The following is a 15,847-nucleotide window of genomic DNA, read 5'->3' on the forward strand; positions in this document are numbered from 1 at the left end:
GCAAAAAAACATGTTCATGCTTTAGGGCTGGTGGGCTGCAAATATATTGGTAAAATATAAAGTGTGTGTGTGTGTCTGTGGGGGGGTGTAGTGGATATAATGGGGTATAGGCCTAATTGTTGTTATGAGGGTGAAATTTCAACCACAGGATGATGTCATCATTGTAAACTAAATTCAGCATAGCCAAACCTTGTTATAAAATAGGTTGAATTTGTACCTTTGAAACCATGTCAGATTTTCAACATTATATACACTTTCAGAAAAAAACAATAGGCAGCACCTCAGCCCGGGATCGAACCCCATCTAGGGTTTTAACAACACCCAGCCCTGCTTAGCTTTAATATGTCACTGACTACTACCAATATGCTACTGTGAGAATTATTATTGAGAGATCTCTTAATAACAAAATATATTCAGTGTTAATATCGAAGTCATTCTAAGGGGTAGGTTTGACAAAGCAAATGAGTGAGTGAGTCTTTGACATGAAGACAGTGGTTAGATTCTGCCATTGGGACTGCTCTGATGTTTCCATTCTCTCCTGGTTATGACCATAGAGCCTTGTCCCAGTCTCTAGACCTGCCTGTCTGTGTGGTGGATGACCACCTGACCTCTGAAGCTGTTAATGAGATGGTAAGTTGACCTTGTCATTTCATATTACATTAATCCAATAAAATGTTATAGTGATGCTATCATTGGCAATGTTGACGTACCACAACCATCTCTGTTGTGTTGCAGTTGTTTAATTGGCCCAACGTTGCCAATGCTCCTCCACTCTTTAACAGTTAATAATTATTTCAGTATGATATTTGTTGTATATTAAGTTTGATTATTTGCAATATAATTACATTTCTACCAGGAGCAGAGCAATTCTACCAGGAGCAGAGCAACCTCAGTGATGGAAACCACAGAAGAGGGGAAGCTCAACAATGTAGAACATCTGACACTTATGGACTTCCTTCAAAACCTAACTGAGAAGTATGTTCTGTTTTCTTTGGTACTATCACACCTTCAAGGAAATAGGATCAAATTAGAAACTGATCAATCGGAAAAAAAAATGTTCAGTGCTAGAAAAGTTGTCACATTGCAATTTTGCCAAAACAACTGACACAAAGCAAGTATAACTTCACGATCAGGCAAATAATTAAATACAAACAATTCTGCCACGCATCCTGATATGACAACATTTATAACAATATTGTTTTCAGGCAATGGAGGGGGATTCGTGAGGGCATGTTTGACCCGGTAAGATCATGTTACTGACAATTTAATTAGATTACCATGAAAACTCTGCCTAATGTTTAACCTTGTTCATAAGCTTTTGAAAGACACACTATGCAACATTTTAAAACACTTATTCTGTTTCTGGAATACAGCTGACAAAACAACAGCTTGCCGGCTTGTGTCTGAGGATTGTCCAGTTTTTATCGGACAAGCTGATGCAGATCATCATCCCAGGTCTTTACGAACTACTGGGCATCCAAGATGCTGCCTCCTCTCCATTGTCACAGAGATCTCTCTCAGCGTCACTCACCAGTCTGTTAGACGATAAGACTAACACCAAGTCCCGCGTGAGATTTACTGAGGCTGGTGTACCTAAGAGGCCAGGCAGTCGAAAGTCTTACAATAGCTTTCGCATCCCGACTCCCTACCCTTCCTCCAACTGTGTGGAGCAGGAAGAGGAAGAAGAGCAGGAATCACAACTTAAGTTCAAGGAGATTTACCTGACTAAGGGCTGTCTGGGCAGTGGAAGCTACCTGCCCAATGGGGCCATGAGGTAAGTCCCATGATGGTAGTGACTGTCCATTACTGTTTATGACTTATCAACCATCATTTACTTTCTCATATAAAATATTTATTTGATGACTTTATTACTTCATTCCAAGTCATCAACTCATCTCTATAGAGCTGCTGCTTATCCTGTCTGACAAAATCACTATTTTAGTAGTTCTTCTAAGTAAATAAGACCTACTTTTATGACCGCTGAACACCAACTGTCAATCACTTAGATCATGTATTTCCAGGTAGAGAATCCTCGCAACGCAACTGCTTTTTATCTCTCTCATGCATTCTCTCGTCTCTCCGTCTCAGTCAATGAGGTTTCCGTATCTGCTCCACACAGAGTGGACAAGCAAGTGGGCGTGCAATGGATTATGGGAATTAATTGCCATATTTTCTGTGCTAAACTATGTAGAATATTGGCCTGTTGGAAACTACAACTCCCTACTACATTGCATAGTTCGTGCTTGATCTGATTTATCTCTACAGAAACTGAGCATCGAGCTTACAGAAGAAGAAAAAAATTAACTATATGGAATTCAAATAATTGAGCCGACGTCGGTTAATTAGTTGTTTAAAAAACGAAAAATAACAAAAATGTTGGTTAAATGCTCAGCTCTAGATTCTAATGACATCATCAGTGTGCATCCTGTGATTTTAACAAATTATGAGTAGGCATTGCCTACTAATTGGTTGATGATGTCATAGAAAACACTTATCTTCCTCTTTCTACAAAACATAGAAATGCCCATTTTTCACATATGCTGATGTTGGGGTGGTGCTGGAGATGATGAATATGAAGTTGAAACATTTAGAAATTTCCCTTTAACATTTCTTCAAACTGCCTTGTATTTATGATTGTCCTTGAAGTTACAGTATTTGAAGTTTATAGCAATTTGGATTTTTGTGGAGGATAGATATTGCCAGGATAGATATATATCTACAGGCCAGTTTCAATACAAATGACTTATGACAATGGTGCAGATGTATTTGACACACTGAATGTGCATCACAGCCTAACATATTATTTGTTTGACTTTGATGATTTCTGTTGTTTTTTCCCCCAAGGACTCTAACCTCTCTGTCTGATGTGCAGAAGAAAACAACCAACTCTGAGACACTACAAGTCCTCTTAGGTGTCTCAGAGGACACCCTTTTAACCTGTGTGCAGGACAGCCTGCAAGGTTCTCTCTCCAAACTTGCATGCATGTCCAATTTCCCATCTGGAAGTGCAGGCTCTATGATGCTAACCCCTGCTGTAATGGCAGAGTTGGCTAAAGATGTCAAGTCGGCCTTATCAGTGGTCGTTAAGAGTGCCTCCGCTAGCCAAACCTCTCTAGTGACACCGGTAAGGGGAGACTCACAGACCAAGGTGACTGAGAGCATGGTGAGAGAGCTGGCTGCTAAACTTGAAAAAGTTGACCAAGAGAGCAAGAGTCTAACAGGGCAAGTCATGACCACCATCTCTGACACAATGTTGGCTTTTGTTGACGAGAACGAACAGAATTTGCTGGAAGATCTGAAGGACAAGATCACATTTTTGGCATCGCATGTTGGCTTCATTGAGGATCTTGATGCCCTGATAAGGAAATACGAGAGCAGCTACAATATTAGTGAATCTGGTTCCTCCTGCACGCTCACATCTAAGAGCATCCAAAAACTCTCCAGCCGGGAGTTTCAAACATCAGCAATACAAGCAGTGAGTGGAGTTCTTGCCAAAAAAGTCAGTAGTTTGAGCTTTCCTAGTTCAGTCGTTCAGTCTGAGTTAACAGGTGCTGTGTCAGGTCAAACATTGTCTGGCATTGTAAAGACAGAGTCAATTCACCCAGTGGGCTCAGCAGCGTCAGTAGTTGTTAAGACTTTCGTGTCAGATATGAAGTCCTTGGCTGAATCTGAAGAGAGTCCCCAACAGAAGAGTGCCTGGTCTGCTGCTGTTCACATTTACCACAGCATCCAAAACAACTTGAAAGATTATTTCGGCAAGCTTCAGCGATGTGCCTTAAAGAGCATTGTCACATCTGATGACAACATCACAAATGCTGAGTTTAAGGAGACAGTTCCACTTCCTTGCTTAGACATGAAATATAGGCCCAGTAAGAGTGAGCCTCAGTTGCCAGAGTCCACTGGTGAAGTTACTTTACAAAGAGGCCTAAGTGAGAGCTCAAAACCTCTTTGGGCACAAACTGAGTCAGAAGAAAGCAAGCTCCTTCTGACAACTTGCACCAAAGAAGTCATCTCAGAGCTTCTGGTCTTGTACAACACTGAGATGTCAAAGGAGGACCCCCTGTACACTGTTGGAGAAAAAGGATCAGACTTCTCTATTGAGAGACAACAATTTGTAGAGGGCGTTCTGGCTCAGCTTGGGGATATCTCCCATTCCAGGGCCTCATCACCAATAGTAAATGAGTTCCCCTGTCAAATTGAGGCCAGCAGAAGTAAGGCCACAGCTTCTTTGACCAGTCTGTTAGATTGCATGAAAAAACTCTCAAGTGAGGAATTCAAGAGAGACACCACTCAAGCAGTGAGTGAGTTCCTAGTTAAAAAGTCCAACAGTAGCTTAACTAGTGCACATCCTGCTTATTCTGTAGCATCCAGGTCTTGTTCCGTTCAAAACCAGAGAACCTTGTCAAAGGATATTTGTGCGGATTCTGCTGCCTTTGGCATCATTGACACATTTGTGGAAGACCTGCAGAGCTTGGCGCAACCTGCAGAAGTAGAGGAGAGAGAACCTGACCTCCAGGTAAATGCACAAAAGCGAAAGAGCAGGATCTGGTCTGCTACCACTAGTTTATATAACAATATTAAGAAGACATTAAAGGGCTTCACCATTCACCGGCGGAAGTCAGACGTGCAGAGAAGAATGTCTAGCCATACACCCACAGAGGACTCTGGACATCTTGTGACTAAGGAGTACCTTGGTTTGGCAAGCCAGAACTTGACGCAAGCTAGTAAGAGTGTGCCTCACTTGCCCAGTTTGAACCAGGAAGTGACTCTACACATGGGTGTCAGCGAGAGTTCAAAACTTCTCTGGACTGAAACAGACGAGGGTCTAATGAACAATGGTACCAAACAGGTCATTTCAACAATCTTGACCTCATGCGAGGATCAGACATCAAATGCACCTTGCTTCTCCATAGTAGGAAAGAAAATATCTGATATGTCCCTTGAGGTCAACATGTTGGTAGGTGGTGTTCTGTCTCAGCTGAAGGACATCTCCTTGTCAAGGTCCCCAACACCATGTGAAGACATGTTTGAACGTCTCCAAGGTTCTCCTGAGCGAACCTCTCCAGTAAGTCTAGATTGCAGCACGGCTGCCTCCAAAGGCATTGCATCTTCCCACAGTCTTTCAACAAAGAGCCTCCAAAAACTCTCTAGTCATGAGTTCCAAACCAAAGCTGAGAAAGGAGTGAGTGAGGTCCTCTCTAGATCATTTAACATTGTGGAGGAAGGTACAACAGATAAGTACCTCCAGTCTGTATCTACATCCACCACATCTACTGATATTATACAAACCATGGTGAAAGACCAGCAGGAGCTCCCCCAGACCACCCAATCATCTGACATGGTATCTGGAACCTCCCTGCTCACCACTGGACAGGTGTCTGAGAAAAGGATCCGGTCTGTTGCTCGTAACATCTACTACAGTCTGCAAAGTAAGATTACGGAGTTTCTCAGAAAAGATCTTCAAAGATCAGACACAACACTTGGTTCAATCCAAATCTTTACATATCAAAGCAGTCCTGCATCACAAAGAACAAGTCTTGGCCATCTTGAGGTCAACCAGAGCAGTGTTACACCTGGTGGAAACGATGCCTGTGTGGACATTCCGCACAAATTACTATCTAAAACCACTGAGCTCTCGGGATCCATGCTGGAGGATATTGGCACGATCCGTTGTAGGAGTGCTGACAGCCAAACTACAAGAAATACCTCTTCTTCACGCTCCTCCATCTCTCTAACACCTACTTCAAAATTAAGGCAGTCGAAATGGCACTTTGCCTTACCCGGGACTCCCATCCCCACTGAGTTTCCTGCTCAGATTGACTTTCCCATTGTTAGAAACACAATCATTGAGGACTTCTTTCACACAGAGGACTTACTTCCTGTAACCTTTGTGGACAAAGTCAGGCAAGCTGCTGGGGTGGTAGTGGACATTATGGTGGAAAGTGTTGAGAACACACAGGAAGATGGACAGGGTGCTTCTCATCTTGACGACCTCCGATCTGCTGTTAGGAAATTGAGAAAAATCATTTCCACTTGGACCATCCACATTTTCAGTCATGAATTGGTGGATAAAGTGATAGCCCTTCAGGACAGCCACAGCACTCCACAGGTCTTAACATTGGAAGCAGCCAAAAGTGCTTCAGACTCCATTCTTTCAAGGCTGAAATGGGGAAAGGAACAATGTGCCATATCCAAGGAGCTCTCCTCTCAGCTTCTCCAGATATTTGCTGAAGAGACAGTGAAGTGCTTCCTGAGACAGTGGTCAGATGAGTATGAAAACATAAACTTTGATGTTTCAGTCCAGAACGAACCAAAGACTTCTACTTGCATGGTCATTCTTCAAATGATCACCAAAGCCACTGCTGAATGTTATTTTGAGTCCGCTACCAGCGTGGCCACCAGTGACATTGTAGAAGGCGTGTTTGATTTGGAAAGGGATACCATCAGCAGTACTGGAGAGCAGGTCCTCACCTTTAACACAAAGGTATAGTACACATACATCTTTCATGAATAACACTGCTGTTGACCTTTTGTGAGATATATGATTATTTGTGTCATGGCATTGCACTGCTTCTTTGCAATTGATATGCTTTACTTTAAGATATCGAAACAAATTTCAGTTTGTTTTAATGTGCCTTTTCCCACCAACCAGGGTTCCAAGAAAGTTAGTAAGAACCTCTGTCCTCAAGAGTCTCTGGAGTACCAGCCTCAGAACATTTCCCCTACTGTGTACTTTACAGGTATGCCCTACTGCAGTTTAGGCTGCTGCTCAGTCAAGACTGAGACATTATCCCTTTACCATTCCACTAATTCATTTGGAAAGACATTGTACTCCTCTGAGTTGTTACCTATGACATACTGTACTGTGGGCTGGGTGGTAGCCTAGTGGGTTAAGAGGTTGGGCCAGTAACCGATAGGTTGCTGGTTCAGAATCCCTGAGTTCACGAGGCAAAATCTGTCAATGTGCTCTTGAGCAAGGCACTTAATCCTAATTGCTCTTTGTAAGTCTCTCTAGATATGTCTGATAAATGAGTAAAAATGTAAATTGATGGCATGCTGGATGGTCTTTCGTTGCAGAGACGATGACAACATCTCATGGCTCCTTTTCTCCAGAGGGAATTTATGATATCGCATCGTCCTTCCCACTTGAAGAGAAGAGTCGCAAACCCTCCCTTTTCACCAGATTGTCTAGATCCATCACGAAAGGCTTTCTCAGCCCATTCAAATCTTCAAGGAAAACCAAATTATTTAAATAAATTCCTCATTATAAACAACGAGAGCATTAATTTGTTCAGATAAATGTAATCGTATTGGTCACATACGCCAAAAACAACTGTGAGAGGCTTTATTACGAGCCCATTCCCAACAATGCAGAGTTAAAAAGTAAGAAAATATTTTCTAAATAGTAACACAATAACAATAACAAGGCAAAATACAAGGAGTACCAGTACCGAGTCAATGTGCATGGGTGTGAGGTAGTCGAGGTAATACAGTATGTACATGTAGGTAAGGGTAAAACTGACTAGGCAATCAGGATAGATAATAAACACAGTAGCAGCAGCTAGTGTGAAAGTCGGTCAGTGTCACAGTGAATGTGTGGGTAGAGTGTAGTGAGTGTTGCATCGAGCCAATTCAAGAGAGTCAGTGGAAAACAATTAGAAAAATACATCAATAACAAAGGGGGTCAATGCAAATAGTGCAGGTGGCCATTTAATTAACGTTCAGCAGTCTAATGACTTGGGGTAGAAGCTGTTCAGCAGTCTAATGACTTGGGGGTAGAAGCTGTTCAGCAGTCTAATGACTTGGGGGTAGAAGCTGTTCAGCAGTCTAATGACTTGGGGGTAGAAGCTGTTCAGCAGTCTAATGACTTAGAAGGGGGTAGAAGCTGTTCAGCAGTCTAATGGCTTGGGGGTAGAAGCTGTTCAGCAGTCTAATGACTTGGGGGTAGAAGCTGTTCAGCAGTCTAATGGCTTGGGGGTAGAGAAGCTGTTCAGCAGTCTAATGACTTGGGGGTAGAAGCTGTTCAGCAGTCTAATGACTTGGGGGTAGAAGCTGTTCAGCAGTCTAAGCTTGGGGGTAGAAGCTGTTCAGCAGTCTAATGACTTGGGGTAGAAGCTGTTCAGCAGTCTAATGACTTGGGGAAAAATGCTGTTCAGCAGTCTAATGACTTGGGGGTAGAAGCTGTTCAGCAGTCTAATTACTTGGGGTAGAAGCTGTTCAGCAGTCTAATGACTTGGGGGTAGAAGCTGTTCAGCAGTCTAATGACTTGGGGGTAGAAGCTGTTCAGCAGTCTAATGACTTGGGGGAGAAGCTGTTCAGCAGTCTAATGACTTGGGGGTAGAAGCTGTTCAGCAGTCTAATGACTTGGGGGTAGAAGCTGTTCAGCAGTCTAATGACTTGGGGGTAGAAGCTGTTCAGCAGTCTAATGACTTGGGGGTAGAAGCTGTTCAGCAGTCTAATGACTTGGGGGTAGAAGCTGTTCAGCAGTCTAATGACTTGGGGGTAGAAGCTGTTCAGCAGTCAATCATTGGGTAAAGCTGTTCAGCAGTCTAATGACTTGGGGTAAAGCTGTTCAGCAGTAAAAATAAACTTTTAAGCTGTTCAGCAGTCTAATGACTTGGGGGTAAAGCTGTTCAGCAGTCTAATGCTTGGGGTAGAAGCTGTTCAGCAGTCTAATGACACAGTAGAAGCTATTCAGCAGTCTAATGCCTCATCCGGGGAAGAAGCTGTTCAGCAGTCTAATGACTTGGGGGTAGAAGCTGTTCAGCAGTCTCATCTTGTTCACTGTAGAAGCTTAAAATAAAAAGTCAAATAATAGTTCCTTGGGGGTAGAAGCTTTCAGCAGTCTAATGGCTTGTTTCAGTATGTTTCATCTGTCTAATGACCAGGATCCTGGTGTCTACCCAATGTGCTGAGCACTCCTCCTGGACAGAGTCCGCGCTACATTCAGCTGCTGCAACCATGGTCTCTGTGTGAAGGCACTGTTAGAGAGTCAATCAACCAGAACAAGGTTAGGAGACCAAATCTGTGTCATAGCATTGTGAAATACTGTATATGTAATGGCCTCAATACATTAATGAAGTGCCCTTACATCCTATCCTCTCCCCATACTGAAACAACTTGTTAGGGTGAACCAATAAGACTGACACTATATACCTTCTAAGCATGATAGTTGGCTCATGATTTGTTTCAGGACTTGTCAGGGTAAACCAATAACAGCTTCTAACCCCAAGTCATAAGACTGCTGAACAATTAATCAAATGGCCACCGGACAAGTTCAACTGTTTTATTATTTGATACTTTAGTTTATTGGGTAAATATTCTCTTAACTCTTCTTGAACTGCACTGTTTGTTAAGGGCTTGTAAAGTAAACACTTCACGGAAAGATCTACACTTGTTGTATTCAGCGCATGTGACAAATAAAGTTTGAGTTGATTTGATTTGACAATGTACATTCTAAGCATGATGGTTGGCTCATGATTTGTTTGTACTGAAATCTATTCAGGGAGGATAAGGGTATATCATAGGCAGTGATGAAGTGGTAAAACCATTGACTGGTAAATGCTGATTGCCGTTCAGGATTAAAGAAGTAACGCTCCCTATACTTTCAATGCATCTTCCACAAAAGGTGGGTAAATGCTTGAACCAAATAAAATAAAAAGTGTGTAAACAGCTTTTACATGTGTTCCCCCCCACTGATTATAGGAGGCTTCTTCTGACAGTATTCACACCTTTCATAAGAAACCTCCAGAGAAATATTCATATTCACCGTAGCTGTCATTTAAACTTGGACTAACCTGGCCAAGGCCAAACAGTATATGGCGTTTTCTCTGGGTGTGCGGTCGCAGTGGAGAGGAAAGGCCTCCAGTGAGGTGGTGAGTATCTGGGCGGAGTTTGGCGAGGCAAACACAGGTCTGAGATTGGTGTCTCTGGAAATGGGCGGTAGCGGAACTCTGCTCCTCCATTGGTTGCTGTTCTGATCCCCAATCTCATCCTCCTCACATCCCTTCCCTCCACATCCTCTCTTCTTCTCTCTTTCATCCCTCGTGGCCACAGGGTGTAGCTTCGGTAGTTGAAGAGGTTTATGCTGGGATGCCAGGGCGCGGAGCGGGCAGGATACATGAGATGGGCAGTTGATGGGGGTCAAACGTCGAGAGGCTGTGGACATCACCCTGATACCCGCCTTGGCCTCACTCCTCCTGGGCTTGGAGGACATCTTGGGGAGGGTGAAGCCGTCCACCAGGACCGTGTCGCCCACCCTGGTCCTGAACGGAGCCCTGTTGAGGCCCATGCAGTGCCTGGATGCTGCCCTCCTCTGCCCCAGCCTCACCCAGCCCTTTATCTGGAGGTATGTCCGCATGGGCAGGGCCATACCTGGGAGGACCACCACAGAGCACAGCTTGGTGGCCAGGTGACTCACACACTCCCTGTGGCCGTACTGAAGGGCGATCCTCAGGGGGTCACGACCCTGGGGATCCCGACAGGCAAGGGTCAGAACGCTGCTGGCGATAAAGAGTTTGAGGATGGTGAGCTGGCCGCGCTCGATGGAGGCGACAGCGGGACACTTGGCGACGTCGGGGTGGGCCGTCTGGTGGCACCACTCACGGTAAGGGTGAACCCCCACCGGCTCAATGACACGCACCCCCCTCTCCAGCAGCCAGCCGGCCAGGTCCAGGTGGCCCAGAGAAGCAGCGATGTAGAGTGCCATCCGGAGCTGGAACCTGGAATAATACAGAATCAATGTATTTATAACACGTTTCAAGTTTTTTTTGTCAAGTTCACAAGATCCAGTGGGTTATAAAACGGTATAGTAAAAAGCTTACTTGCAAACTCTTTCCCACAATGCAGTATTAAATATCAGGGTAAGAGAAAAAACATATGAAGGAAAAAACAAGAGAATATAAGCTACATACAGGGTCAGTACCATCATTATAAGCTACATACAGGGTCAGTACCATCATTATAAGCTACATACAGGGTCAGTACCATCATTATAAGCTACATACAGGGTCAGTACCATCATTATAAGCTACATACAGGGTCAGTACCATCATTATAAGCTACATACAGGGTCAGTACCATCATTATAAGCTACATACAGGGTCAGTACCATCATTATAAGCTACATACAGGGTCAGTACCATCATTATAAGCTACATACAGGGTCAGTACCATCATTATAAGCTACATACAGGGTCAGTACCATCATTATAAGCTACATACAGGGTCAGTACCATCATTATAAGCTACATACAGGGTCAGTACCATCATTATAAGCTACATACAGGGTCAGTACCATCATTGTAAGCTACATACAGGGTCAGTACCATCATTGTAAGCTACATACAGGGTCAGTACCATCATTGTAAGCTACATACAGGGTCAGTACCATCATTGTAAGCTACATACAGGGTCAGTACCATCATTGTAAGCTACATACAGGGTCAGTACCATCATTGTAAGCTACATACAGGGTCAGTACCATCATTGTAAGCTACATACAGGGTCAGTACCATCATTGTAAGCTACATACAGGGTCAGTACCATCATTGTAAGCTACATACAGGGTCAGTACCATCATTGTAAGCTACATACAGGGTCAGTACCATCATTGTAAGCTACATACAGGGTCAGTACCATCATTGTAAGCTACATACAGGGTCAGTACCATCATTGTGCTACATACAGGGTCAGTACCATCATTGTAAGCTACATACAGGTCAGTACCATCATTGTAAGCTACATACAGGGTCAGTACCATCATTGTAAGCTACATACAGGGTCAGTACCATCATTGTAAGCTACATACAGGGTCAGTACCATCATTGTAAGCTACATACAGGGTCAGTACCATCATTGTAAGCTACATACAGGGTCAGTACCATCATTGTAAGCTACATACAGGGTCAGTACCATCATTGTAAGCTACATACAGGGTCAGTACCATCATTGTAAGCTACATACAGGGTCAGTAAGCTACATACAGGGTCAGTACCATCATTGTAAGCTACATACAGGGTCAGTACCATCATTGTAAGCTACATACAGGGTCAGTACCATCATTGTAAGCTATATACAGGGTCAGTACCATCATTGTAAGCTACATACAGGGTCAGTACCATCATTGTAAGCTACATACAGGGTCAGTACCATCATTGTCAGTTACATACAGGGTCAGTACCATCATTGTAAGCTATATACAGGGTCAGTACTATCATTGTAAGCTATATACAGGGTCAGTACTATCATTGTAAGCTATATAAAGATTCAGTACCATCACTGTTGATAGTAAGTCTATCATACAGTTCAGTGTGTAGATGTGTATTCTGACCTCATCACAGGTCTCTCTCTAGACAAGTGTCGTTGGACGGTCAGTCTGTGTCCCAGGAAGCAGCCTCTGAGGAACTCCGCCCACCCATCCCAGGTGTCCAACCGTAGAGTAGCCCCTGGGAGACAGAAACACATGCAGGTTGTCCTCCTGGTTGCCATGAACTGCTGTACTCTACTGCTCTAGCATAGTCTGCTGGTCTTGCAAACAGAATGTGTTCCATACAGTCCATTTGTCTCTGTGTTACATCCATAAGGTGTTGAGCGCTTTTATTTTTTTGCATTTGCAATGCTGCAACTTCACTGCACCTCTACAGTAATGCTAAGAATCAATATGAAACGTTACAGTATAAAGGCCATACCAAGGTCAATGGCGTAGTCGTGCAGCCGGTTGCAGTCGTAGAGTTGCAGGCCGGTGGGAGAGCTCAGTCTGAAGGAGCTGACGGGAAGCCCACACTGCTGGGACACCAGGGTCATGAGCCTGGCCACAGACGTACTCAGGAGAAACACAGTGCCCAAGACTGAGAGGGTCTCCCCCGTCACTGCACTGAACACACGCACCACCGGCTCCCGCTGAAGTATAAGACCATGGACATACAGTAAATTCACTTGTTTTACATAAATACCTATGTTGTGTTTATACACCGAGTAAACAAAACATTATGAACACCTGTTCTTTCCATGACAAAGACTGACCAGGTGAATCCAGGTGAAAGCTATGATCCCTTAATGATGTCACTTGTTAAATCCACTTCAGTGTAGATGAAGGGGAGCGGACAGGTTAAAGAAGGATTTTTAAGCCTTGAGACAATTGAGGCATAGATTGTGTATGTGTGCCATTCAGAGGGTGAATGGGCAAGACAAAATATTTAAGTGCCTTTGAACAGGGTAGTAGGTGCCAGGTGCACCGGTTTGTGTCAAGAACTGCAATGCTGCTTTCACACTCGACAGTTTCCTGTGTGTATCATGAATGGTCCATCACCCAAAGAACATCCAGCCAACTTGGCACAACTGTTGGAAGCATTGGAGTCAACATGGGCCAGCATCCCTGGGGAACGCTTGCAAACACCTTGTAGAGTCCATGTCCCAACGAATTGAGGCTGTTCTGATGGAAAAAGGCGGGGTGCAACTCAATATTAGGAAGGTGTTTCTAATGTTTGGTACACTCAGTATATATAAGTTAGGAGTCATATAATTACAGGGGTAAGATGAAGTGGCTCCTTTGCACTGATCTTAGGTCTGGTTTGTGTTTTTACTGCTAATGGTAAAGGTTAGGATTTGGTGAGAGTAAACTGATCCTAGATCTGTGCCCAAGGGCAATTTCTATCCAGAGACAAATCAAAGGTCCATGCTATTTAAATGTATAATCTACCACCATCTCGTGGCTCAAATTTGTAACAACATTCTCTAATTCATGTGCTGTACTGAGTTTTGTTCTATCACATTGAACACTAATCTGGGTGCAGATTAAATTGAACACTAATCTGGGTGAAAATTAAATTGAAGACTCAATCTGGGTGCAGATTAAATTGTTAACAGAAATATTATGAATATGTGTTTCAATGAACCCAATCTGGGCCTCTTCTCCTACTATACTGTAGCTCTGCTGTGTTAGCAAATCTCCTCTGTCTGCTGTGTACTCTGTCTCTCTGTAGTCTGCTGTAGTCCTGTCTCTCTGTACTGCTCTACTCTACTGTAGTCTGCTGTACTCTGTCTCTGTACTGTACTCTGCTCTGTCTGTACTCTGTCTAACTACTGTAGTCTACTGCTGTACTCTACTGTACTCTGTCTGCTGTAGCTCTACTGTACTCTGTCTGCTGTACTGTACTCTACTGTACTCTACCATCTGCTCTACTGTACTCTAAAGCTGTGTCTACTGTACTCTAATGTACTCTACCTGTAACTCTACTGTAGGTCTACTGTACTCTGTTGTACTCTACTGTACTATACACGACTGGGTATACAGACTCTTCAGATACTGTTAGCGAACACCAGACTGAGGTCGAGGCGATTACATGGGGAAAAGGTTTATGACTGTAAGGGTGTTTGGTACAAAGGCAACACTACATCGGGCCACATTTCAGCTCTATCCCAGGTCAACCATACAATACTATAGATTTCCACTCTAGTCAACCAGCAAGAAGGAGAGACAGACAGAAGGTCTGGCTTTGAAAGCATGTCAATGATGGGAATGTAATCACACAAATAAACATTATTCTGATGGTTAAATTTGTACTTAGATACATAACCACTCTCCTATGTTACCAAATCTTCCACAGAACTTTGTGGAACAGAGTGAGTTCTGTACCTGTCTGGCTCTGGACATGTTCTTACCCAGGGACCTCTGTACAACAACACTTCACACTATAAAGCAGTGTTCTTACTAACCAATCACTCTACCATAACCATGGTCTTGGTTGAGCAAGGGCAATATTACTTTAAGTCTCAAGCAGGGTGACCTCAACATACTATATACCACCACACTATACAGTGGGGCAAAAAGTATTTAAAATTTGAAGCAGAGCTTAATTTGTAAATTGGGAGGTGCCAGAACAAAGAGTGGGTGCTAGAGGGGGGGTTCTGTGGTACCAGAACTCATGAGAAAAAATATCACCTATTATAATAGAGCATTGAATGCATATCATCACATTTGGGTAGAGCCACTTATAGAAGGTGCACACATGGGGAACATTTTTAGTAGCCTAGGGTCCGGGAAAGTGTTGGCCTTTTTAAAACCGCATTTCGTGCAATTCTACATAATTTTACATGACTGGAGACTTTGGCATTATCTTTTTTTAATCCGCACAAATGATCGAAATGGCAGGCTACTTTGACACTGACAAACTTAGTATCTGAGATCAATAAAAACGACCTTGTCTTGAATCCATCAATAGCCTATAGGCCTAGGTTTGTGGAGAAACATATAGTAGGCTACAATATGAGGAGGAAATTAGTCCTAAAAATGCTTTCCAGTTTCACTGACTCACCCAATGATGCGCAGCTCACTCGCTGGAGATTGTCGATGCGCTCGTGTCAAAAGCCTATCTCTCCCTCTCTCTGTTTTGTAAAACAATGTTTGGGAGTTGATCAAATATTTTGGTAGTCTACAGCATAGTCTTATTCATTGCTTTTCAACCTGTGTTTTCCCTCGAAATATTGCAAAAGGCCTGTTTTGTCTGCGTGCTGTATTTTCACTGACAGATTTGCCTCGCGTTCCCGACTGTAGGCTATTCTTTGTTATTGGGCTACAATCCGCAGCTCGGCTATTTAAAAAAAAGAAGCTATTGGTCCTCTGTAGCTAAATTATAGGGCTTCTCATGACGTATTAGGCTATTCTGAATGATTTAATTTATTTCTGAACAGACAGCAGTAATTCCGTAACTTTAGAAAATTCCTCCAGAACCCTTCATGCAGCTATGATTCTATAAGGAAACAAATGATGAAGTGCAACTCTGGAGAGATGAGGGGGCAGGATAATTGACGAAGAGGCAACTCGAATGAACTTAGATCGCTTTTATTA

General features: G+C 43.3%; 2 protein-coding genes across 2 annotated transcripts in view; one reads left to right on the forward strand and one right to left on the reverse strand.

The window, feature by feature from the left end:
• Positions 1-616: 616 nt before the first annotated feature.
• LOC123996951 lies at positions 617-7,338 on the forward strand. The gene is made up of 7 exons (XM_046300839.1): positions 617-630; positions 857-975; positions 1,206-1,242; positions 1,374-1,774; positions 2,845-6,484; positions 6,653-6,740; positions 7,078-7,338. The coding sequence occupies exons 1-7, from the start codon at positions 628-630 to the stop codon at positions 7,254-7,256; spliced, it is 4,467 nt and encodes a 1,488-aa protein (XP_046156795.1). The 5' UTR covers positions 617-627; the 3' UTR covers positions 7,257-7,338.
• Positions 7,339-8,889: 1,551 nt separating this feature from the next.
• Positions 8,890-15,847, reverse strand: part of LOC123996970 (protein ANKUB1-like) — a 39,919-nt gene continuing 32,961 nt past the window's right edge. Inside the window, exons 2-5 of the mRNA XM_046300876.1 lie at positions 12,690-12,900; positions 12,332-12,446; positions 9,798-10,721; positions 8,890-8,981 (exon numbers count right to left, since the gene is read on the reverse strand). Coding sequence (XP_046156832.1) covers positions 8,900-8,981; positions 9,798-10,721; positions 12,332-12,446; positions 12,690-12,900 — 1,332 coding nt within the window. The 3' untranslated portion in view covers positions 8,890-8,899. The remainder of the gene's footprint in view (positions 8,982-9,797; positions 10,722-12,331; positions 12,447-12,689; positions 12,901-15,847) is intronic.

The sequence above is a fragment of the Oncorhynchus gorbuscha genome, linkage group LG02, assembly GCF_021184085.1.
Source record: "Oncorhynchus gorbuscha isolate QuinsamMale2020 ecotype Even-year linkage group LG02, OgorEven_v1.0, whole genome shotgun sequence".
Lineage (NCBI taxonomy): Eukaryota > Metazoa > Chordata > Actinopteri > Salmoniformes > Salmonidae > Oncorhynchus > Oncorhynchus gorbuscha.